Below are 25,398 nucleotides of genomic sequence, written 5' to 3'. Positions count from 1 at the left end.
GGACATTCAGGCTTTTAGAAGACTTATGCTCGCGCATGTCATTCTTTCTTTTGGACTGGCATGAAAAATGACATTCTTACTTTTGTAGCTGAATGTGATGTGTGACAACGCAACAAAGGGGAAATAATCAAGTTACCGGGAACCTTACAACCATTGCCACTCCCTACCTCTGTTTGGATGGATGTTTCCATGGATTTCATCACTAGTCTACCAAAGTCAGGCAACAAATCAGTCATCATGGTGGTCGTGGACAAACTTTTTAAAATATGCTCATTTTTGTGCTCTACAACACCCATTTACCCCCACTTTGGTGGCCTAAGTTTTCTTGGACTAGATCTTTAGACTGCATGGCATGCCGACCTCCGTTGTGAATTATTGCGGCCCCCCTTTTGCCATCAAATTTTGGTAGGAAATTTTCAAGCTACAAGGCATGCAACTCCAACTAAGTACTGCATATCATCCCAAAACCAACGGTCAAACAAAAGCAGCCAACAAATGTTTGGAGACATATCTGAGGTGCTTCACTTCAGAAAAGCAACATCAATGGGTACAATGGCTGCCTTTAGCTAAATGGTGGTATAATACTAACTATCATGAAGCCACCAAGATGACTCCATATGAGGCAGTGTATGGCCAACTCCCACCTTCACTTATTTCATTTCTTATATCCCTGGATGTTCTAAAATACAAGCAATTGATCAACTCCTACAGAAACGTGCTACCATGATGACTCATCTCAAAGATAATCTACATCAAGCTCAAAACCGAATGAAGCAACATGCAGACCAGCATCATTTCGAGCGCACATTTCAAGAAGGGGATCAGGTATTCTTGCGACTCCAACCATATAAGCAAACATCTCTTAAAGAAAAGGGCTGCCAAAAACTAGCACCAAAATTCTATGGGCCTTATTAGATACTTCAGCGCATAGGAGTAGTTGCCTACAAACTGGCCTTGTTGCCTACTTCAAAAATCCATCCGGTCTTCCATGTATCATGCCTCAAGAAAATGGTGGGGAACAATTGTAGAGTTCAAACAAGTCTACCCAAACTGGATGAGGAAGGCTCACTTTGGCTCCGACTAGAACATGCCCTCTATACTCGTGAAAGACATCTCCGCGGATGCATGATCAAGGAAATCCTCATCAAGTGGAAAGACACCTCTCTAGAAAATGCGACCTAGGAACCAACCACTATTCTTCAACAATTTCCGCATCTTCATCCTTGAGGACAAGACTGCTTTTGATGGGGGAGGGCATGTTAGGGTCCAACCCTAACCCCTTTATTTATGTAATAAGCCCAATGGGCCAAGTTAGGGTCATACTTATTAGAGAGTCAATAAAGCCCGCATTAATAATTGTAAGTGGTTGACCTATATTAGAGAAAAGGACCATAATTAGTTGTAAATAAACCATAGTTAATAAATAAAGTGGTTAACCCATGTTATGCAAGGAACCACTAGTAGTTAGGGTTTTGGATGTCATTTAGCTATAAATAGTCTTAGTTAGTAAGGGAAAGGTCATCGAGTCTTATTGTCATTGAGCTCTGCTCTATTGGAAGTTGTCCCCTCGAAGAGGTAAGTGAACATTGAATCTGTTTCTGAATAATAAAATATTTTGCAGTTTTTCTCATTTCATGTTATAATTCTATGTTCTAGGCTATATTTCTTCGTATTTCTAGTATTATAAATTTCTCGTAGGTCAAAAACATAACACTATCCTTATTGTCAATGAAATCTTTTAGAGACATGTTTATAAGTGAAAAAAAAAAGAGACCCATGTTTTTTTCATCATGAAACCATTAAAGACTCAACATATTATAAAGGTGTTTACAACCTGATTAAACATTGTTTTTTTAAGGCTCTATCTTATTCACACTCTTGTCATACATATTAGTCAATTAATGAAAATTCAGAGTAGATTTATCATCTAATATTGCCACATTAATATATATAATATGCATGTTTTATTCGTGGTTTTTGAAGTTTACTAAATCAATTTGTCACATTATAAATTAAATGTCATGTATGTTAAGTTGAAATCATCGTAATTTTAACTACTACCAAGTTAATAATAAACTCCTTTAAATAATCATAATGAGTAATGAGATGATAACATGATAATCTTAGCTTTTCCCAAAAATTAAAAACTACAAAATAAAATCTAAATACATTATTAAAATGAGTGGAATTCAATACTATCATACATTGAAAATACAAATAAAATTAGTGAAACTCAATACTATCTTATAGTGAAAATATAAATTTATTTTTTAGAAAAAATTACAAAAAATTTATATTAATATAAATATTGAAGCAATTGCTATGGTGTTAGTCATAAGGTATCTAAAAAAATTTGAGCAAATGGGAGAGGGAAGATGGCCTAAAGTTGTCTTTAATGACATATTGTGCAACAGGAAAAAGACTTAGATGCAACAAAATAACAAATGGTTTAGTAAATGGGGTATTTGCTTGAACAAGCGTCCCATAAACAACAAAGAGATAAAAGCTTTTGTTATGGATAAGTTTCACAAGCGTACTTGGGATAAGGAGCTAGGAAGAAAGAAAAAGTACTATATTGAAGTGTTTAATCCCATTGATAGTCATCAACCAAAAGCATACATAGAGACCAATATCCTTTGGAGAGCCAAAATTCTTATTGCTCAATTAAAGACTAATTCTCATCAACTCCGTTGTGACACAGGGCGTTGGAAAATGCCGAAATAAGTGTGGGAGGAAAGATTATGCAATTTTTGTTCTTCCGGAAAAGTGGAAACATAAAAACATTTCATTTTAGAACGTGAGACCTTCAAAGACAATAGAGAAACTTATGCAGATACGCTGACAACTAGCTCTTGAGATAATCTATTTAGCGAGGGGTTTGTCGAGACGCTGAGAACATTTATTGTGAGGCTTAACAGAAAAATAGCCAAATACATCAAGCAAATAAAGAAGCAATCTGTCCAATAAACTATCTTTAGCCTCATAAACGTTAATATTTGTTCTTTCTTTCTTTCAAATAAATACACTTATTTAGAAAATTAACCCAAACATAATCCTACATAAAACTCAAAACACGTGATTAGTGAAATTAATCCACCGAACTAAAATACAAAACACGTGATTAGTCAAATTAATCCACCGAACTAAAATACAAAATTAGGTTATCCCCCTTTTTTATTGGAATAATAGATTCCGTACAACAATCCTTGAACTAAAACCTTGCACTCCACCCACTCAACACGAGTTTTTGAACCCAAGTCGAACCATTAATACAAGTCCGACCGCAGTTTCCCATTTTACTTTCCTTGGTTAAAACGACATGTTATTTTAGTTTTCTATTTATAACTGCCAACTATAAGAAATTGTGGATGAAAATTGTTTCATTCGCTCTGCACAAAAACACACATCTGAAGGGTTCGAATCGCGACCCTGAATGCGAATGCGAATGTAGATGTATATGTCGCGGATTCGCGTTTAAAGCTCAGACGAAGCTGATTTTCTGCCTATTGGTATTGATCGAGTGACAAGTTCTCATAGCCGCTGTGTAATATAGAAGGAAGGATTAAATAGAAAAAAAATGGATTCGCTTCGCAAGCAATTAGATGCTTTAATGGGAACCAATCGCAACGGGGACGTAACAGAAATCAAACGCAACTATTATGATCGGGATGTTTGCCGTCTCTATTTAGCCGGACTTTGCCCTCACGACCTCTTTCAATTAACTGTGAGAAACCCTCCTCCATTGTTTTTTCTCTCAATTTTCTCTCTCTTTAATTTAGCTTATATACAGTACATCATAGTTTCAAGTGGATGTAAAGCCACGGAATTATGGCCAATCTATCAACTTCATTTCAATGGTGCCTCTAGACAGAGAAATGTTAAGCTTTATGCTAACGCCCAGTCGAAATAAATTTGTTTAAAATGCTCAGAGTTTCGTCTGATGTTAAGTAATGCCTGACATACTTTACGTAGATTGTTGAGTGTGGTTTAGACTATTGTAACATGACATCTTTAATTTAGAATTGATACTGATTATAGGATTAATTTTTGACGTAAGTCGCCTGGTATGTCTTCCTCTTCAAATTCTGTGACACTGGAAAAAATTGTCTCTGAAAAAAAGGATAAAATCTTTCTTTACGTTCAGCAAGGAGATTTAGGTGAATTTGGTTATTTGTATATATTTTTAACGAAGATACAACTTTTTTAAAACTTCAAATTTAATAAGAAATATGTCAAGATATATTCACTGAAAGCATGCTAAAACAATATATGTTTTCACATACTCACACACATATGTATTTTGCTTTTTTGTTTATGTTTTCACATACTCACACACCTATGTATTTTCCTCTTTTGTTTTTCTGTTTATTTTTCTCTAGGTACTTTATTCTAGACAATGATAACTTTTTAGTTTTTCGTGGAACTGTTTCACACTCACTGGATGTTCCAAAGGAACCAATACCAGGGGTGGAAGGATCCCTTTCTAAGGGAATTAAGAGCATTATCAACTTGGGAACATGTCCACTGTATGTCGTAGCATTTTTCATAACCAACTTTGTTTCTAAGAACAATAGTTGACTCATCATCGGACCAAATTGAGAAGCGTTCCAAGTTTCAGCGTTCGAAGTGTTCCAAGTGGAGCTCCTCGATCAATCTGTATTACTGTTTTCTTTGAGTTCAGTGGGGTAATCTCGAACTATTCACCATCAGAAATGGGCTCCAAAGGGAAAGTACTCAGGCCCTTCGCAATAAGCAATATTCAAACAACACCCCTTTGCAAGCATGTGGTAACAACAGGCCTAGAGGTAAAGTCATTGATGATTCTGCCTTCTATAGTCCCACATCCACACCTGGTCATCTAGTTTTTATGTGAAAGAATTGTTAAGTACAAAAAAGAGGTTGGAGGTTTTAGAAGCTAAAGAGTAGAAAAGAGATCATAGAATTAATGTAATAACAACTGAAAACCAGGCTTTAGTGGAAAGCAATAAAGCTTTGAAGGAGCAAGTGGCATTGCTACAGGAAGCTCTCTTGATAGGGAAGACAAAATGGCAACACATGAAGGCAGATGTGCAAAACATGAAGAAGTTTGTAGTGGAGAGTACATAGGTGGTGAATGTGAAACCATCCCAGGATAAAGGGAAAGCGGTTGCCCAAATAGACAACCACGAAGAGAAGAAAGCAAAGGAGGTTCCACAAAAGTTTCCAAAACTTGGGCTCAAGTTATTAGCAATTCTGCTAATAATGAAGGAGAAACAAACATTTAGGTTGGCAACATGCAAGATAAAGAAAGCAAGGAAAGGAAAGATAGAGCAACAAACATAATTATTAAAGGGGTGAAAGACTATGGGAAAAATGAATGTACTCTTGACCTTACAAGGGACTTCTTGAAAGACAAGCTGCTATGGCAAGGACAAATATGCCAAGCATGGAGGGTAGGTAAGTTTAACAGTGAGAGAGCCAGGCCCATAAAAGTCATCATGCCTAGCTTGCGTGATAAATATATCATTCTAAGCAAGAAGCAACTCTTGAGGGGTTCTCACTTTTTTCTAGAAGAAGATTTAACTATAAGACAACAAGAGGAAAGGAGGGAGGAAATGTCAAAGGTTAGGACAGCAAGAGATGAGGGCAAGAGAGCATGGATTTATAAAGGTAAAGCTGTGATAGCGTGATTTGGACCTCCTTCCAAAACAGGGCAACAAGATGATAATAAAGAAGAGGCAAGGAACTCTTTAGTAGGAAATTCGGAAGCAAGGTCAGTATGAGTAAGTAGGGACAGAATCAAACAGTCTCAACTGAGTCTTGCATGTCAAAACAAAAAGCAATCAAGTCATACCGAGGTTTCCTTAAGATTAGTTTGTTGGAATTGTAGAGGTTACCCATGGAGACAAGGACTTGGGTTAGGGCCTATTGCAAAAGATAGAGACATAATTTGCTTCATAGAAACACATGAGCATGAAGGGTGCAAGACACCTTTGTTTGAAGGGTATTTGAAGATGGCAGTGTGGAACAAGGTAGCAGGGAATGGTAAAGGACATGGGGGTATCATGGTATTGGTGACTGAAAAAGAAGGTCGTTTCATTCAGCTAGAAAAAGAAGACTCAAATAAACAATTCGTTTGGTTTAAAATATCAGAAAATGGAAATCACATCAGAATTGCAGCATGCTATTTTTGCGCCGCAAGTTTCAAAAATCTACAAAAGTAGAGGGCTTGACCACAATGGTCCCTTTGTAGCCTTAAAATTAGATATTGCGACATATTCTCAGCTAGGTGAAGTCCTTACAGTGGGTGATTTCAATGCTAGGATTGCAAGTGAGCAAGCTAGCATTCTTTGTTGTAAAGAAGATTGTGACCCTATATAGCTTACAGAAGAGAGTAATCATCAGGGAGAAAGAATTTCAGAGGACAAGGGCTGCAATCTCTTTGGTGAACAATTGCTTACTCTATGTGGGGTCTTCGATTTAGTCATTTGTAATGGTTTGACTAGATGGGAAAATTCTGGTAATTTCACTTGCAATACTTACAATGGAGCAAGTGTAGTAGATTACATAATTTGCTTGCATAGTTTGTGTGAGAAATTGGAGGAGGTTTTGATTGGAGATCAACTTTGGGACTTAAAATTAGATCACAAGCCAATTTATTTAAGTTTCTCTTGGACTGGAAAGAAGTAGTTAGGGTCAAATACTCAATGTGTTCAACAAAATATCCCAAAGGGCATAATTCTTTTGACTCCAGAAAATTGTAATACCTTCAAAATAGCGATAGAGAGGCTCTTCGAGAAGGAGAAAATCCCATTTCACGACCTTCATATTCATAAATTAACACATTAAATTCAAAGCACACTTGTAGAGTGCAAAAGAGCAAAAATTAAGAAATGCTTGGTTTGGCGAGGAATGCAAAAAGGCAAGGAGAATGTGGAAAGAGTCAAACAAGGATAACATAAAGCTCAAAGCTTACAAGCAGATATTAAGAAAGAAAAAAGCTAATTTCATGGTTTTGAGGAGAGAAGGACTAATCCTCCTTGGGAAAAATAACCCCAAATTATTTTGGAAGGAGCTCCAATCGAGAAAGAGGCAAACTGCAAACAATATTACAACTTCTAAATGGTTTGACTATGCAAGACAACTTTATGAGCAGGATCCCAAGTTTGACCCTCCTCCCTTGGCCAACACTAATACAAAACTCTTCAGGGTGCAAGAGGTAGAGATGGGTATTAAGAAGTTGGGTCTTGCAAAAGCAAAAGACTTAGTTGAACTCCAGGTAGAGTATCTAAAGTGGCGCTTAAAAATTCTTGCACCTCACATTACAATTTTTTTAGTAACATCAAACAATAGGGGTTCTCCATAGATTGGACAACTAGTTTGGCAATACCTCTTTTCAAGAGTGAATGTCAATAATCCCTCCAATTATAGGACCATAATGATAAACCCCTTGTGTGCAAAGTTATTTGGAAGCATGTTAGAAAATAAAATCAGCAAGTGCGCATAAGAATGAGATAAACATGCTAAAGGGCAAGCAGGTTTTAGACTTAAACATTCTAAAGTTTATCATGGTATAACTTTAAGGCACATCATTGAAAAAGTTTTGGAGAAAAAGGAAGAAGCCTTTTGTTGCTTTGTCGATTTTAGAAAAACCTTTGACATGTTTCCTAGGGATAAGCTTTTGGCATAGAATGAAGGAACTTGGGGTTCCCAGGCATTTGGGAGCAGTTGTGAATAGGTTGTATGAAGAGGTGAACGTCAAAACTAGAACTTCAGCAGGCATTTCTGATAGTTTTAGAAGCAATATCGGGGTCAAGCAAGGTTGTCCATTGTCTCCTACCCTTTTTGGTTTATATATCGGATAAGTTTAAAGAGTGGCTAAATTCGCAAGGGGGTAACAGTATCCATTTGGGCGAGTTTGTTATAAGGCTTTTGTTGTACGTAGATGACCTTATTCAAATCGCTGAATCTGCTATTATTTTGCAAGAGCACTTACTTTCCCTTGAGCATTTTTGTAGAAGGGTGGGGATGAAAGTTAATACTAGCAAAACGAAAATAGTGGTTTTCTCTAACAAAAGAAAACATAACTAGCATAAGTTCTACTTTGAAGGCAACTTCTTCCATACCACTAAATTGACTTCAACGGAAATTGAAGCCGGGATGGCTGTAGAAAGAAAAGAACTTTAGGGGGTTGGAAAGCATTTTATACTTTTCAAAATATGTGTATAGAGGTAGAGTTATGGGATTGGAGTACGGGTAGAGTTATGGGATTGGAGTACGGGTAGAGTTATGATTCCAATGATTCTCTATGGTTGTGAACTGTGGGCTAGCATTACATCCGACATGCAGTGGAAATAAATTGAGAAAATTCATAGGCATTTGATTACAAACAAATTCAAAATTAAAAGTGCAGTTCCTTATGCTTTCTTGTTAAGTGAAATAAGAGCTGCTCCTATTGAAACAATTGCTATGGTGCGAGTCATAAGGTATTTAAAAAAAAATTGAACAGATGGCCTAAGGTTGTGTTTAATGACATATTGTGCAAAAGAAAGAAGACTTGGATTCGGAAAAATAACAAATGGTTTGGTAAGTGGGGTATTTTCTTAAGCATGTGTACATAAACAAAAAGAGATAAAAGCTTTTGTTATGGATAAGTTCCACAAATGTACTTGGGAGAAGGAGCTAGGGAGAAAGAAAAAGTACTATATTGAAGAGTTTAATTCCACTCATAATCATGAACAAAAGCCTACATAGGGGCCAATATTTCTTGGATAGCCAAAATTCTTATTGCTCAACTAAGGACTAATTCTCATCAACTCCGTTGTAAAACGAGGTGCCGGAAAAGGCCAAAAGAAGTGTGGGAGGAAAGAGTGTATTTTTTGCTCTTCTGGAAAAGTGGAAACTGAAAAGCATTTCATTTTAGGATGCAAGACCTTCAAAGAAAAGAAAGTTATGCAGATATTCTAGCAACTTGATCTTGGGATAATTTATTTAGCAAGGGGTTTGTTGAGAAGCTAGGAGCGTTTATTGTGAGACTTCACATGAAAAGGGTCAAATACAAGAGTTGGATGGAGAAGCTATCTGTCCCTTAGGCTATCTTTAGCCTTGTGGACATTAAAATAATTTCTTCTTCTTCTTCATCGATAGGGTTTTAACTTTTTTTTACCTTACAAGTTGTAACTCCACAACGACATCCTATCCAAACTGTTAGGATTGAAACAATGTTGCATTTATGAATATGTTTGCAACAACTTTTTTATCTTCCTCCATACTATCCCATATTTGTTAAATTGATTGTAAGCACATGTTGCTTGCAATTTTTCATATGTGCAACCAATATTCCACCAAAGTTTCCTTGATGAGAGAGCACAAGTAGACGCACATGGGGTTTCCTGGCTAAATTTGTTGTGTACAGTTTTATGGTGTGTTTGTCTTCATTTGTTCCTTATTTTCTGCCACATGCTAGTTAGTAAACTCAGTAGATTGAAGTTAAAGTTCAGTTTTCAGCTCTTTGCATAACATAATTCACAGATTATATTCCTGAGTTTAAAGAAATCTAACAGGGAATACCTTTTGAGCTACCTAAATTTCAACAAGTGGACTCATGAACAACAGAGTCCCAATTAACAACCTCATTGATCATAAGGTTCACTAACAACAGACAACATGGTGTACCAAAAATTGATTTGTCAACAATAACATCATTGACAAGGTGATCCTTGACAAGATGTTTGTTGACAAGGGTTTTGTGGATAGAGGGGTTCTCCATGGGTCGTTCATCTACAAAGGAATTGTCAACAAAGTGTTGAATGACAAGATGACCATTGACAAGGTAAGGAGGGTTTGTTGACTGGATGTCCTTGACAAAGGAATACCATCAGAAGATGGAAATAATGGAAGATGAAGAGGAACAATTACAATGATTATAGGGGCATCAATATAAATAGACCTTCAATCTAGAAGAGGAGATGTTTAGGCTGAGAGAATTGTTGAGATCACAAACAAAGAGGGAATCAAATGTAACCAAAACCAAGTTCCAACCCAAAAACCTCCAATAGGAGAGAAAAATGGCAACCCTGCCTAGTGTGTTGGCATAAAATGACAATGTGCATCAAGAGAAAAAAATTAACAATCACAAGACGATAAACCAGCCCTAGCATTCCAAGAGAAAATATGCCAAACATGAAAAGGGGACATAAGATGTGTGTGCTCGTAGGGTTAACACTTATTACATCAAAGAATTATTCCCATAGGCTAAAGAATGATCATTTGCCTTAGCAAGATCATTGAAGATGATAATATACAAATGAATACACAATTCAAAGTAGGACATTCTCACAAGAGGGGTTATGAGCCCACATAAGTGGGGTGCACTTCCCAAGAGGGTTGTTGAGCAAACATATCAAAGTTGGCTGCATTAGCCTTAATTGTAATTTAGTAATACAATAAATGGTTACATTAATGGGCAGCCGATTGCATAAATGACGCTATAAGTGTTTGCTGCCAAAAAAAACAAACTAGAAGTAATGCTGGATTTTAGGAGTGGGAAAAGTTAAAACATCCAAGGAAGGAGAGCACTCTATTGTACAGAGGAATGAATAAACTTGGAGATGCCCAAGAAGCCCTAGAGTAGAAGCCTGGCCTTTGTAGGATGGTAAAGCCCAATTCACAACCCTGTAGATACTGATTCGAGAACTTTGGATTAGCTTCGAATAGAAGGCTGAAAATAAAGATGCTGGTGCAAAAACATAAACAACCAATAAAACAACCCTAGTGCTGCGAACTAAATTGATGGAAAAAATCTCTGTAGTTAGTGCTGAAAACGTGGATAAAACAGCCCTAATAAGACACCTTCCTGTGAGCATAATGTTAGAATTTCAAGCCGTAGGTGACACATCTGTATGAGTATATGGGCTTCTGTATGGTTGTAAGGGTTGCTGTATTGAACTGCATGCCTGCTAGGAATGTCTCTTCCTTGGCTTCCTCCTCTTACTCTCTCTTTTGCTTCCTGCTCTCACTCTCTCTTTTGCTCAGTTGTATGTGTTAAAAGCCTCTATCTTGCATTGCCTTTATATTTTTAATAAATAATCTATTTTTAAGATTTCTCCTAGTCTAAGTCATTCATGAGATATAATTTTAGACTCAAATACTAAATATAAGAGTTTCACTAAAGTGAATTACAAAATAGAATACTTTTCCAAAATAGAATTACTTTTCAAAAATACTTTTTGAAAATATCTAATTCTGCACCAATCTAGGTTTGTCTCTGAAAGTCTCAAACTTCCTTTTGTCAAGGGCTTGGTTAGAATATTTGCTACCTGCTGATTCATAGGAATATGCCATAGCTTCAGTACTCCTGTCTAAACACTATTTCTTATGAAGTGGTCTTTGCTTTTTCTTGATCCAAGTGTCACAGAATTCTGCTTCCTGTTGAGCCAAGATACCATCACTGGTCCCGAGCTAAAGTAAAACGAGGTGCTCTTCCTGTCTGTTGCATTTACTGCCACTTTGCCATCTCCAAGATATCTTAGACCATACTCCATTGTGCCCCTATGTATGAGTGAACCATCAAGGTCTCCTAACAGAAGTGCAAGGAGATATTATCTTTCCTTCTCTACTTGAAGGTTGTTGTCCTGCTTTGGAAATCACTAGTGATCCCAGCTTAACCTCTGAAGCTTTTTGCTTCTTATCCTTTGTCACTAGGTCTAGAATCTCGTTAGACCTTTGCTCCTTGCTTGGGAAAACAATCCTGGCATGATTGCTAAGTGTGCACCCTTTGCATACACCATGCTGCTCAATGCTTAACTATGGAAGACTTGTGACTATCTCCTTCAAAATGGGCAATGCCCTGTGATGCAAGTGCCCCATCCTCTTGTGCCACAACTCACACAAGCTGTCACTATTATGCACCAAAGATCAAACATGTTCACCCTGCAACTTGTACAAAGTAGCTTCTCCAACCTCTATTACGTAAGATGTATCTGAGCCAGAAAGTGTTTTGCTTCTCATCCATTTCCTTGTTAGACCTTTGCTTGCTGCTTGAGAAAGCAACCCTGGCATGATTACCATGCGTGCACCCTCCGCATACACCATGCTGATAAATGCTAAACTATGAAAGACTTGTGGCTATCTCCCTCAAAATAGGCAATACCCTATGATGCAAGCACCCCATCCTTTTGTGCCATAACTTGCACAAGATATCACTATTATGCACCAAATATAAACAGGTTCACCTTGTAACTTGTGCAAAATTATCTTCTCGAACTTCTATTACCTAAGCTGTATACAGAATCTTTTGGCTTGATGAGGACTTGCTAGTTCTTGAACTCCACTACGAACTGCTTATCCTTCACAACTGAAATTGAAAATAAATTCTTGCTATGACCTAGAAGAAACAAGACATTGTCAAGATCTAAAGAATTCAAGCTGGAGGGGAACAGTAGCAACTCATGCTACTGGGTACATGGCATAATCACCAAGCTCAACTTGTACTCCTGACTCTTGTTTCTTCAGATTAGAAAACAACTGTCACCGTGATGTCATATGTTAAGATGCCCCGCTGTGCACATATCATGCATCTTTTGGAATTGTGCTTGTAGAGACAAGATATCATTGAGAAACCCTTCTCGAACTTCATAGCAAAATCATTCAATTTAGTTTTTGTATAAACTGCTATCTACTTCTATTGCTGCTCTTCTCAGGACACCAGATGCACAATGACTGTGCTTATGACAAACAAAGCACTTTATTTTACTCAAGTCCTTTTATCCTGTTTGTGAGGTTGACTCCTCATTCTTTCCCTTACACTTGTTTGGTCCTTTACCTCTACCCTTATTTGATTGACGAAATAAAGTTAGGTTCTCATCACCATCCTCTTTCCCTGCCTTCGATTCCATTTGAATCTCCTCTTGGATACAATCATTCAAAATCCTATCAAAGTTAGGAATGTTTTCCCAAGTAAAAATGCCTTTCACAAATGGTTTTTATGAAGTTGGGAAACTATTCAGTGCCGTGCTCACTAGCTTTGCATTTGCAACATTCTCCCTAACTGCTGTAAGCTGAAATGAATTTGTGTAATCTAGATTTAGTATACATGCAAGAAAAGAGGGTGCAACCAGAAAGGGGACATCTATATTTGGGGCATGCAACAATTGTGAAATAGTAGTTCTTTCCCTTTTTAGTAACAAATGACAAAAGGTTACTTGCACATGATTGGAGTGCATCCTAAACTGAGTCCGAGAGATGTGCATGCTAGAGTTTAACAGACGTTTTAGGGGGCTGATTTCATGCTATTCTAGACAACAGGTGGAGGATCATGGATGATGGACTGTAGGTGCAGGGTGCATGCATTGGAATGCATTTGTTTGCTATCTTTGGACTACATGGATGGCTCATGTTTTGGTTATTTAATAGGTGATTTATCAGTGTCTGAGGTTTGGATTCCATGAAATTTGGATTTTTGTTTCTGCTTGTGATCATGAGGTTTGAATATGATTGCAAAACTGAGTGTTAACAAGTAGGAAGGTCAATCTCAAACTTAGAGATGTTAACCATAGAAGAGGGTCTAAAGAGTTGTTTATATTGGTAGTGGTATCTCGAATTCTTGGATTACTAGGGTTAATTGGAGAGAGGGAAGTCAGATGGAAAAGTTTATTTGTAAGTAGGAGGATAGTTGAGATATTATGGTCAACAAGTTTATTAGTTAAAGGTTAATGTTGTAGGATGAAAAGATAGGAGAAGAGGATTTGACATCTTGCAGGATGAATATCAAGAAAAGATAGGTGTTGTGTGAGATTAGGGGTCGGGGAGAGTGTGGGGATTAGAGATGATTTGGTTAGAACCTTAACAGGCTGGGAACAGAGAGAAGGAATAATAGAGTTTAATGCATTCCCATTATAATGGTGTTTCTAAAACTAAGAGAACCAAATGTTAGATGACAAGTCATGAATAATAAATGGACTTGTTAAGTTTGGCATCACAAAGGAATTGGGAGGGTGTTAAATTTAGATTTAAAATCATATGAACATGTTCTAATGAATGGAGGATGATTGTAAATGGCAGTTAGACAATGCACAATGACGAGCTATGATGAGATGGTTGCACCTAGGAAGTGTTAATCATATGTAGTATTAGAGTCATTTGAAGGCAAAACACAAGATACCATTCCACCGTTACCTTGGGAAAGGAGATGTAGTTGGGAAGGATTGTTGAAGGTGAAGGAATGGGTAAGGGGTAAACATTGCAATGAAGAGGTTGACACCAAGTGAACTAGGGATATTTTTAAGTTGTGAGGAAGTTGTTGTGGAACCTACATTTGGGGGTGCCAAATGAGGATGAGAAAATGTAAGAGAGTTCTAGATGCACTGTTTGGTGGTTTAGATAACCACAACATGCTTGGAGGGATAGGAAATAGGAGGAAATAAAGCATTATAACAACTATGAATTTGAGAAATTAGCATGCTTGTAAAAATTGTTGGAATCACAGGTTGTGGTGAGAGGAGATTGGAGGTTGGGTTGAGATCAAGAGCATTATGGGGGAAAAGATACTAACATAGCAAGGGTATGTATAGATGTGGCTTTAGATTGTTGTCAACCACATAGACTTACTGGGCTAAAGCACCCATTTAGCAATCCTACCCTTGAAGGTGAACTCTTTGATTTATGGTATTGGCCAACATATGCATGTTAAATTGATATTCAACGAAACTTTCTTATCTAATGTGCTGAATGAAGTGAATAACTGTGAAATAGTTCAAATCCTAGGGAATTTTCATTGTCACAAAACTAGGATGGAAACACAATGATAATAAACATAAAATAGATGAGAAAATAGTCCACAACTAAAGTTTATTCTTAATTAGAGATTCATTGTATTGAGAAACAATCCATCACCACAATGAAGCTCCCTATTCCCAAGACCAAAGTTAGCAATATGAATGAAATCAGACTAGTGCAATTGCTTAAGAGAATAGCCCATCTGATACAACCACTTAAGATCACAGGACAGTAAGACACATCTATAAGGAGTAGTCTAGTATTACTTCGACTCCTAACCTTCTCTAACAATATCGCTTACAATGAAGGAATGAGAGCCCTTTGTTTGAGAAGCAAGGTCCTATTTATAAGCCAAGCCTATGGCTCATGGCCTTTTAATTCTCGAATCCTTCATCTACCAAAAGAGACTCTTCAACTTTTGAAGGGATTCTTTGGCGTTTCAAGGCTCTTGACTCTCAAAGAGTTTTTCCTTGCTACATTTGTAATTCTCTAGTTGGACTATTCAAACAGGCATTTTTCTTATGAATAATAAATGTTCAAAACTTCAATAAAACTCAATAATATAAATATTTGTGCTCATGCGAAATGAGACTTAAAGGCTAAGATTCTGATGGCACAGCATGCTTTGGTTTGTTCACTCTTAACAGTTTTAGTTTGGCAAGAGAAGCTTGAATTTAAGAGATTCTTGAGAATGATTCCTTCCGCTTGCTAGGCACAACTCTAGAAGTTTTGTGAAAGGGAAGAGCTTTCATTCAGCAGTGAATGTCTAACAACAAACATTCCCTCTCCATTCTTCTTTCTCTCTTCAGTCATTTGCTATATTCCTTGGCTGCCATTCCTTTGTTTTTTTCTTGAAACAAGAAGGGATATTTTTGATGAACGATAATGAAATTAAATGAAGAAGGAATAACAATGAGAGTCCATCGTTCTCTTGTTTTGCATAACAAAGTGTAAGCAAGCTATTACTTGCACATGACAGTGCATACACAACAAACTGAACAAACTAGTGATTATAATTTTTTTGTTAATATAGTTGCTGTTATTAAAATATATCTGGCCGTTAATTAAAAGAAACATGGACAGCTATAAATGCTTGTCTTTCATGAGTTTAAATCGATAGGATGAATGAAACAAATTAATATGTGTTCAAACAAATCAAAGATTGTGGAATTTTATGGCAAAAAAAGGAGAAAAGAAAACAATCCAGGAGGCCAAGAGGGATATGCTATTATGCTTGCAGGGTTTCCTTGGCTTGATTATTCATTAAATAACTGTACAAAGAAAAAAAATTAGCAATCACCTATTTAAGATAAATAGCATTTGGAATGGATCTTCCCTGTTTTAAAAATTCAAAACAATTCTCTTCTTACCTGTCATGTTTAGATGCTTCAATAGCAACTTGATAGTGAGATCCATACATTTGTCAAGGGCTTTTTACGATATCTCCACTGCATTCAGGAATCCTCACCAATAAACCATAAATCCTCTAAGACAAGTATGTTTGCGATAGAAAACCAAAAAAAGGGATTCTTGGATCTTTAAATCACATGTTTAGAAGAAGGAAAGCATTGTTCATTGCTTGTGTTTGCTTTGTGCTTGTTCAAGCACATTGATTTTCAATGGATATTTTTTAATTGACAAGGGTTTTAAGACGACAATTTCTACGATATATAATTATTAAAGCAATGTAAGCCATATAACATCAATCTTTGTGAAATTTCTGGCTACCCAAAAGGTGCTATTAACCCAGTTAATTATTTCCTGTTACGTATTCATTGCATATTATTTCTTCTGCAGGAAGTAACGAATGATAACATGAACAACACCAATCACATAAAATTACAGGAAATATATGAGAAACCAATCACACAATTTACTCCATTATTTTTGGACAAAACGTCCTTGGGAAAACCCCAGTGCGGGGAAAACTAGTTTTTAGATCTGAGGGCGTTCATTAATATCTTCAACAAAAATTGCTATTGAGAAATTACAATTGCTTGCCTGACATTGGCAAAGCTCCGGTAATATTTTTATCTCCATCTCTGAACAAATCGAACTAGAAAACTTCACTGTCTCCCTTTATGGATCAACTCGGTCCTTTCTTGCAATTCACACTCCCTTCGTGCTATCCATAGTTTTAAAACTAGGTCGGTTTGACTCAGAATCGACCTGGGTTGACCGAGCCATAGCCCTGCCCAAACCGACTAGGTCAATTATCCAGTTCAGCGGCCGGTTCGTTACTGAACCGATTGAGTTGGTCACCGATTTGGCCAGTTTGGTAATGGACCAACCGAATCGATCAAGCTGGTCATTGATTCAACGAGTTTGGTAATGGATCAACCGAACCAACTGAGCCAGACTTAAACCGGTTGGTCTCGACGACCGGAAAAAAGACGGGCTTGGGCAGACTTGAAATCATTTTTTTTTGTTTAAACTATTTCCTAACCCCTTTAACTTTCTCCCACACCCATAAAGGTGAACCAACCCCCTCATATTTCCTCACAACTATCTCATTGAATTTATGTGAACATTTGTGAGCAGTTGGAGTTGGTTTTTCGAGCAACATTGAGGAGGTTCTTGGGCGATCTTTGGAGCAACATTAAGGAGTTGGTTTTTGGAGCAACATTGGTTATGTGTTTTTGTTTTGATCTCTATATATTACATGTATTGGATAGTGCACTCGGTGCCATTTTGATATAATAGATATATTCATGAGCATGCTTTGATCAAGTGTTGTCTTCTCTCTATTATTCTAATGCTTTGAGTTTGGAAACATGAATGAAAATCTTTAAAAATATGATTTTTCATTAAAATTAAATATTTAATGTACTTTTTACAAAGACTGAGTCATTGGAATCAACTAGTCCGAGTCGATACCGAGTCGGAGTTGACCTCGGTCGGTTCTGAGTTTGAGTTCGAGTTTTAAACCTATGCAGTGCAATCACACTAGCTAACTGTGAACTTGCACTGTGCTTCTTGACAATTCACATTGCCTCTGGGAAATTGCTAGCAAGTTATACTGCCGCTAGCAACTAGCACATGCCACTTGCACTACTTGCAACAATTCGCATTGGCAACTGACAACTCAATCTGTGTTGATTTTGGGTAGCATCGGATGTGCTCTAGCCTTGAAAATTGGTGAAGAGGCTAAGGCACATGAGATCTCCAAGACTCAGAAATCGTTTGGAGAAATTCCACTTGGATGAGGAGTTATTAAAATAATTAATATTTTTAATGAGGTTCCTAAGTCTAAACTTAGGAAAATAAAAATATTAATGGGTATTAATAAAGACAAGGGTGATAAGCTTCTAAGAGACGAGGATCAACTCTGTTTTAATCTTAGTCGTTGATTAGAGACTTAATCTTGGCCGTTGATACATCAACAGGAAACGTGTAAGAGAAGACTTCAGGATCATTTGGAGACACACTGACAGATACTTAGTATCTCGAGGAAAATCGATTCTCAAGAGCAGGAGATCGATTTCAGAGGGAGAGTTGCAAGGTGGAGGAAGAGGAGGGCATCAACAGTAGGCAGTGACTAAGGAAGAGGTGATGCAGGGACAGTGGGAGACAACGCAGAGAGGGATGCAGTCTAGAGGAGAGACGTAGCCCTCACACAGGTTGACGCAGAGGGACGCAGGGCCACTCAGAGCCACGCAGAGTTACGTAGAGGTGACACAGGAGTGGGAGTAGGGTCTCCAAAGTGTCAGAAAGTCTCAAAGGGAAAGTCTCAGGTGTTTTCTTTCAGATTCTCTGTAAAATCATTCCTTGTAAAAGCAATGGCTGCACCTTTTTTCCTGCATTGGGTTTTTCCAGGGACAATTGTCCAAAAACAATTGTGTTGATGTGGTTGGTTCTTGTGCATGTATTTTTCTTTGGGTAATTGTGTGATAACTACATTAGAATTTATTTTAATATTTGCTGAAGGGATTTCGTAAATAACTTATTGTGTTTAATAAGTAGGTGAAATAAAACAATTGTTGCAGTAGAATTTCAGTTTAGAAATTTTCACATGGTATTAGAGCAGAGATTCGGCAACAAAAGAGGAAAATCGACTATGGGTCAAGAGCATGATGAAGAGGCATCCACTCAAGGGGATTCACGCAAATTTCCTGAAGAATGCACAAGGGACATGAATTACGATTATTCTATGTTAGTTTCCAGATTGGAAGAAGAAGTCGCTTGCTTAGCAAGCTCTGCCTCCTCTGAGGTTTGGTATATAGACAGTGGAGCTTCTTGGCATATGACAGGAATCCGTGAATGTTTTTCAAATTATCAGGAAGAAAGGATGAATTTTCAGATAACCATGGGATATAAGGCAAAGTGTACCCCTGTAAGAAGAGGTATTGTAGTCTTTCAAACTGAAGTAGGAGAGTGGCTTCGTGCAACCAATGTACTGCATGTGCCAGGATTGGGAATGAACTTACTCTTTGTATCTCAACTTCAAAACAAGGGCTATGACGTTTTCTTCATTAAGGAGAATGTATATGTCAAACACCCGAGTTGGAAAAAGAAGGCCCAGATTGGAATTAGAAGTAACAGGTTGTACAGGTTACAACTAGAATCACCAATGGCACTGATAGGCAGTAATGGCACTGATAGGCAGTAATGGAGACAAGTATTTGCATGAGCTATGGCATAGGAGGATGGGGCACTTACACCATGGGGCTTTGAGAATTCTCAAGAAAATAGTATCAGGGGTTCTAAAACTAAGTACCGAACGAGATGATGTATGCAGAGGGTGTGCTCTGGGCAAGTATGCTAAAGCAACATTTTTCAGAAGTAACAATAGAGCTAAGAGTGTGCTAGGATTGAAACACTCAGACTTCTGTGGATCGATGTCCACAAAAACTCTTAGTGGTGCTGAATACTTCATCACTTTCATCGATGACCATTTCAGGAAGACTTGGATCTACTTTCTGAAAACAAAGGATGAGGTTTTTGGTCGATTCAAAGAGTTCAAGGCTCTAGTGGAGAACTTGACAGGAAAGAAGATAAAAGTGTTGCACTAAGACAATGGTGGAGAGTATGTTGACAAGGACTTCACTGATTTTTGCGTTAAGGAAGGCATCAAAAGAGAGTGGACAACTCCCTACAATCCAGAGCAGAATGGAGTAGTAGAAAGGAAAAATAGGACTATTGTGAAAGCAACTAGGGCAATGTTGTATGATCAGGATATGTTTAAATTCTTGTGGGCAGAAGTATGCAACACGACAGTTTATGTCCATAACAGGACTCCACACAGGGCATTGGGAAAAATCACTCTGGAAAAAGTCTTCATCGGGAAGACACCTGAAGTCAGTCATTTTAGAATATTTGGGAGTTTAGCATATTGCCATATACTCGAAGAAAAGAGAAAGAAACTAGATCAAACTACTAAGAAAGGATATCTTGTGGGATATAGCGAGAATGTTAAGGCATATAGAGTCTATCTTACAGGAAGTAGGAAGGTAGTAGTTCGACGGGATGTAAGTTCATGGAGGACAAAGCTTTTAGGAAAACCCGAGAAATGCTCCTACTTTCGAGGAGTAGTCAAAAGATGAGCCGTTGGTCCAACCACTTTGACCAACAGAAACTAGTGCCAAAAATTCTCTTGAAGACAAAGCTTTAGAACAAGAGGAATCTCAGGTAGAGGAAGAGCTGATAGATTTGCCTACCACCAGTGGAAGAACAAGCTGGGAACTCCGACAGATTCTACGGGATGCAGAGGACTTCATTGGTGCACCCAAGAATAATAAAAGGGAGCGAAGACAGCCAAATAGATACCAGGCCTTAGTAGCTCAGGTTGGGGAACCTTCTAGTTTTCAGGAGGCCGTTCAACATCAAGTATGGGTAGATGCTATGGTGGAGGAATACAACTCTATAATGGTCAATGATGTTTGGGAAGTGGTACCTAGGCCTCAAGATAGGTCAGTGGCAAGTTCAAGATGGATCTACAAGGTCAAATATGCTGCAGACGACAATGTGGAGAAATACAAAACCAGGTTTGTGGCTAAGGGGTATGCTCAGAAGGAAGGGATAGACTACGAAGAAACTTTCGCCCTAGTAGCCAGGTATACTTCTATTAGAACCATGATATGTCTTGCAACACAAATGGGTGGGAGATTAATCAGATGGATGTCAAGACGACATTTTTGAACAGGGTAATAGAAGAGGAAGTATACATTGAACAACCAGAGGGTTTTGAGACACATGAGAGGAAATCTCATGTATGCAGATTAAAGAAAGCCTTGTATGGGCTTAAACAGGGACCTAGAGTATGGTACGGTCGAATTGATGGCTACTTGCAGTAGGTGTGGTTCGTCAAGAGTGACGCAGACCCTAATCTCTTCTATCTTGTCGTAGATAATGAGCCTCTAATCCTAGTGTTATATGTGGATGTTCTTTTCTTGACAAGATCATCCAGGCTCATCAAAGACTGCAAGAAGAACCTAGCTACAAAATTCGACATGGAGGATTTGGGATAGATGCATTATTTCCTGGGGTTGGAAGTTTGGCAGCAGGGTGAGATCTTCCTTGGAAAAGGGAGATATGCTACATAAATCTTGAAGAGATTCAGGATGCAGGACTGTAGACCTATGGCTACTCCAATGATCACCAACTCGAAGAAGATTGATGCATCAGAAGATAAAGTTGTTGATCCCACCTTGTACAGGCAGCTTATAGGGTCCCTAATTTATTTGGTCAATACCAAGCCAAACATTTGTTATGCTGTCAACACCCTTAATCAGTTCATGGTGGAACCCAAAAGGGCGCACTAGGCAACAAACCAAACATGTTCTCATGTATATACAAGGAACAATCGAGCATGGACTATTGTACACCTGAGGCAATGACAACAGCTTGAGTGGGTTCACTGATGCAGATTGGGCTGGAAGTTCAGTAGATCGAAAAAGTACAACTGGGTACTGTTTCAACATGGGATCAGGAATGACCTCCTGGTGTAGTAGGAAACATAAATTTTTGGCTCTTAGCTCAGTTGAAGTAGAATATATGGCAACTAGCACAACTTCGTGCGAAGCCATATGACTTAGGAAATTGCTTGTGAATCTGTTCAGGAGAAGGATGGAAGCGACCAGGATCTTGTGTGATAATCAGAGTTGCATCAAGCTCTCTGAGAATCTAGTATTTCATGATCGGTCGAAGCACATTGATATCAAGTGTCACTTTGTCAGAGACTATGTCCAACGAGGAGCAGTACAGTTGAGGTACACTCCCACAGGAGAACAAGTGGTAGACATCCTCACCAAGGCTTTAGGAAGAACAAAGTTCATTTATTTTAGAGAGAAGATGCGGATGGTGAAGAATCCATTTCAGTAGCAGAAATGGATAAGTGTTGGTAGTTGCAGTGCATCAGGTAGTAGTGGTAGTGCTATGGGTAGCATGATGCAACATTTTGAGAGGGAGATGTAGTGCAGATGTAGCAGTGGCAGTGTCATAGGCAGCGGTACAAGTAGCAACAGTGCAGTGGATGTGAACCAGCAGGCCAAGCATCAACACAGAGGACCGATGCGGAGGATCAATGTGATGGTTCTATGGTGAAGCATTGCTAGAGCACATTCCTCTCTACGAGGGAGTGTTGATTTTGGGTAGCATAAGATGTTCTCTAGCTTTGAAAATTGGTGGAGAGGCTAAGGCACATGAGATCTCCAAGACCCAGAAATCGTTTGGAGAAATTCCACCCGGATGAGGAGCTATTAAAATAATTAATATTTTTAATGAGTTCCTAAGTCTAAACCTAGGAAAATAAAAATATTAATGGGTATTAACAAAGATAAGGGTGAGAAGCTTCTAAGAGACAAGGATCAAGTCTGTTTTAATCTTAGTCGTTGCTTAGGGACTTAATCTCAACCGTTGATACATCAACAGGAAAATTATAAGAGAAGACTTGAGGATCATTTGGAGACACACTGGCAGATACTCAATATCTCAAGGAAAATCGATTCTTAAGAGAAGGAGATTGATTTCAGAGGGAGAGTTGCAAGGTGGAGGAAGAGGAGGGCATCAGCAGGAGGCAGTGACTAAGGAAGAGGTGATGCGGAGACAGTGGGAGACAACGCAGAGAGAGACATAGTCTAGAGGAGAGACGTAGCCCTCACGCAGGCTGACACAGAGCCACGCAGGTTGACCCAGGAGTGGGAGCAGGGTCTCCAAAGTGTCAGAAAGTCTGAAAGGAAAAGTCTCAGGTGTTTTCTTTTAGATTCTCTGTAAAATCATTCCTTGTAAAAGCAATTGCTGTTGAAGATTAATAAAGCCCTCATCCACTGCATCGGTTTTCCTGCATTGGTTTTTTCCGGGGACAATTGTCCAAAAACAACTGTGTTGATGTGATTGGTTCTTATGCTTGTATTTTTCTCTAGGTAATTGTGTGATAACTGCATTAGAATTTGTTTTAATATTTGCTGAAGGGATTTTGTGAATAATTTATTGTGAATAATAATCTAGTGAAATAAATTAGTTGCTGCAGTAGAATTTCAGTTTAGAATTTTCACAATCTAGCAACTTGCACTAGTAAACTGGCGAAACCACACTACCAAACTCGACCTCCTTTTATAGAAATAATTTGGCCTTGATAAACTCCCTTTGGAACTCAAAATCTGGATATCTATTTGTTGAATAATAAGCTCTGAAATATCTCTCCTCAGTCATTGCTATTGAAACCCTTTGATGTCTTATGAAAATCACCCACTTGAATGATCTCCAATGTTGCTCATCAATTCCCTTTATAATCTCTCATTCAAAAATGAATGGCCATGATTAGAAGTTCACTAGATCCAATCTATGGCTTAGATCATCTTAGAAACTTTCTACAAGCTTCTAGAGGCAAATCGATCTTATCCCAATTCCCAATTAATGTCAATTAATTATTCACTTTCCCTAAGTTAGGCTTAGGAAATAATTAAAGATTCACTAAATGACATAATTAAGATATTTCCCTTTGAAAAATTACATGGGCCTGGAGATAATTAATTCCTCCATGTTCTTAGCCTTAAATTTTAATGACATCTCTAAATACTAGAACACCTGTCCGGGCTACAAAATAAAACAATCTTGTCACTGAATGCAACGAGATTTACCAAGCATCCAACTATATGCAAGTGCACAGAAACCTATGAGGAAGCTACAAGAGCTATTCATGAAAGCTTAAACCTCGAGAGTGTTGCAAATAAAAGAAGCAGGAAATCAATAGAAGAATATGCCTTCATGTGTTCTTTAAGATCTAAGATAAATTCTCATAAAAAGCATTGTTAATGAAAATTCTGGACAATGCGTTGTAGACTTAAACATTTTTGGGCTTGATCTTGGGCATAGTTTTGTCTCCAATGCATGCCCTTGATTTCTGTAAAGCAACATTTTATGCTTGATAGTCCACAAACAATGCATAGGCCCCTGAGATCTCTTTGTACAACAAATCACATGAAAGAGAAACTAGTGGTTGTAGCAACACTTCTGGTATGTTTCTTTCATTTCATCTTCTAGATTTGCCTATTTAATGCACACAAGCATGGGTTGCAAGCTCACCTACATGCACATTAAAAAATTCCCTTTAAGGAGGCAACACACATCTCATGAAGAGGCCATGGCAGTAGTAGCCAATAAAAATTCATCCTTGAAGCTCGAAATAAGTTGTGGACTTTTGTATGTGATACGCATTGGCTCTGGGCTCTATTTTGTTCAATCTGCATGGGAAAACAAGCTCTAGGATCTACATTGACACACCTACATAGAAGCAAGCTCTTTGATGTACTAAGCTATGGCCTTGAAGTTTCATGGCTGTAGCAACTCCAAAATAGACATAAGGCAGGAAGAATGAAAGGATAAGGTTTGGGCAAGATTAAAAAGCAATGAGAAGCTTAAGAGGCAATATCTTATGCAACTTGTTGGGCCCTTTGGAGTGCAATGGGTTCATCTCTTGGCAAAAATAGTAAAATTGAGTAATTTTTCCCCTTTTTTCTCGACTTTCTGCTTGAACCTTTGAACTTGCACCCTTATTTCTTCCTCTTGCTTAAGTTAGCGTGTATGTGCAACTTTTAATCATTAATTAGTGACTAAATGCCTAGTTTAACATCCATTGGATTTAATTTTGATATGCATGAGTTACTGAGCATTAATGAATTAAGTGTTGAAGTCTAGGGCAAGTCAAGTTAATAAGATTCTTCTTGTCATGATAACTATTTGTGAGGTATTTTAATTTTCTTATTAGCACAATCTTTGCTTGTTAATATTAGAGTGTGTCTTCTTAGTTCATCAAATAGTTACCAAAACAAAAGAGACAAGAACACAAGATGTTGGTTTTCTGCCAGGGCCAAAACCTCCCCCTCTTTGAGAGGAAAAATCACACAAAATTCTTCTTATGGAGATTCCAATTGATGAATCTCAAGGCCATGACCCTTGACCTATTCGGCCACTCCAAGGCCAAGACACAAATCCTATTCTTTGTCACTGCTAAGATCATCATCATTACTGTTGCTACACCGAGGTCATCACTATCACACCACTGAGGTCATTACAGCTGCACCATCACTGAGATCATTGTTGCTCCTTCAGTGAGACCTTTGCCATAATAACGAGATCTATATAATGAGATATGTATATATATACATATGAGAGCTGCATCGAGATCTTCATCATGACCTTGTCTTC

General features: G+C 37.9%; 1 protein-coding gene across 1 annotated transcript in view; it reads left to right on the top strand.

Moving 5' to 3' along the window:
• The first annotated feature begins 3,338 nt into the window (after positions 1-3,338).
• Positions 3,339-25,398, top strand: part of LOC149201211 (U1 snRNP-associated protein usp106-like) — a 184,629-nt gene continuing 162,569 nt past the window's right edge. The window contains exon 1 of the mRNA XM_089402885.1: positions 3,339-3,724. Within this exon, the coding sequence (XP_089259011.1) occupies positions 3,578-3,724 (147 nt within the window). The 5' untranslated portion in view covers positions 3,339-3,577. The remainder of the gene's footprint in view (positions 3,725-25,398) is intronic.

This window comes from Pinus tabuliformis, chromosome 2_1 (assembly GCF_031772625.1).
Source record: "Pinus tabuliformis cultivar Carrire ecotype Pingquan chromosome 2_1, CPIR1, whole genome shotgun sequence".
In the NCBI taxonomy this organism is placed as follows: domain Eukaryota; kingdom Viridiplantae; phylum Streptophyta; class Pinopsida; order Pinales; family Pinaceae; genus Pinus; species Pinus tabuliformis.
The sequence above is the reverse complement of the archived record's forward strand: the minus strand, read 5'-3'. Positions and strand labels throughout refer to the sequence as shown.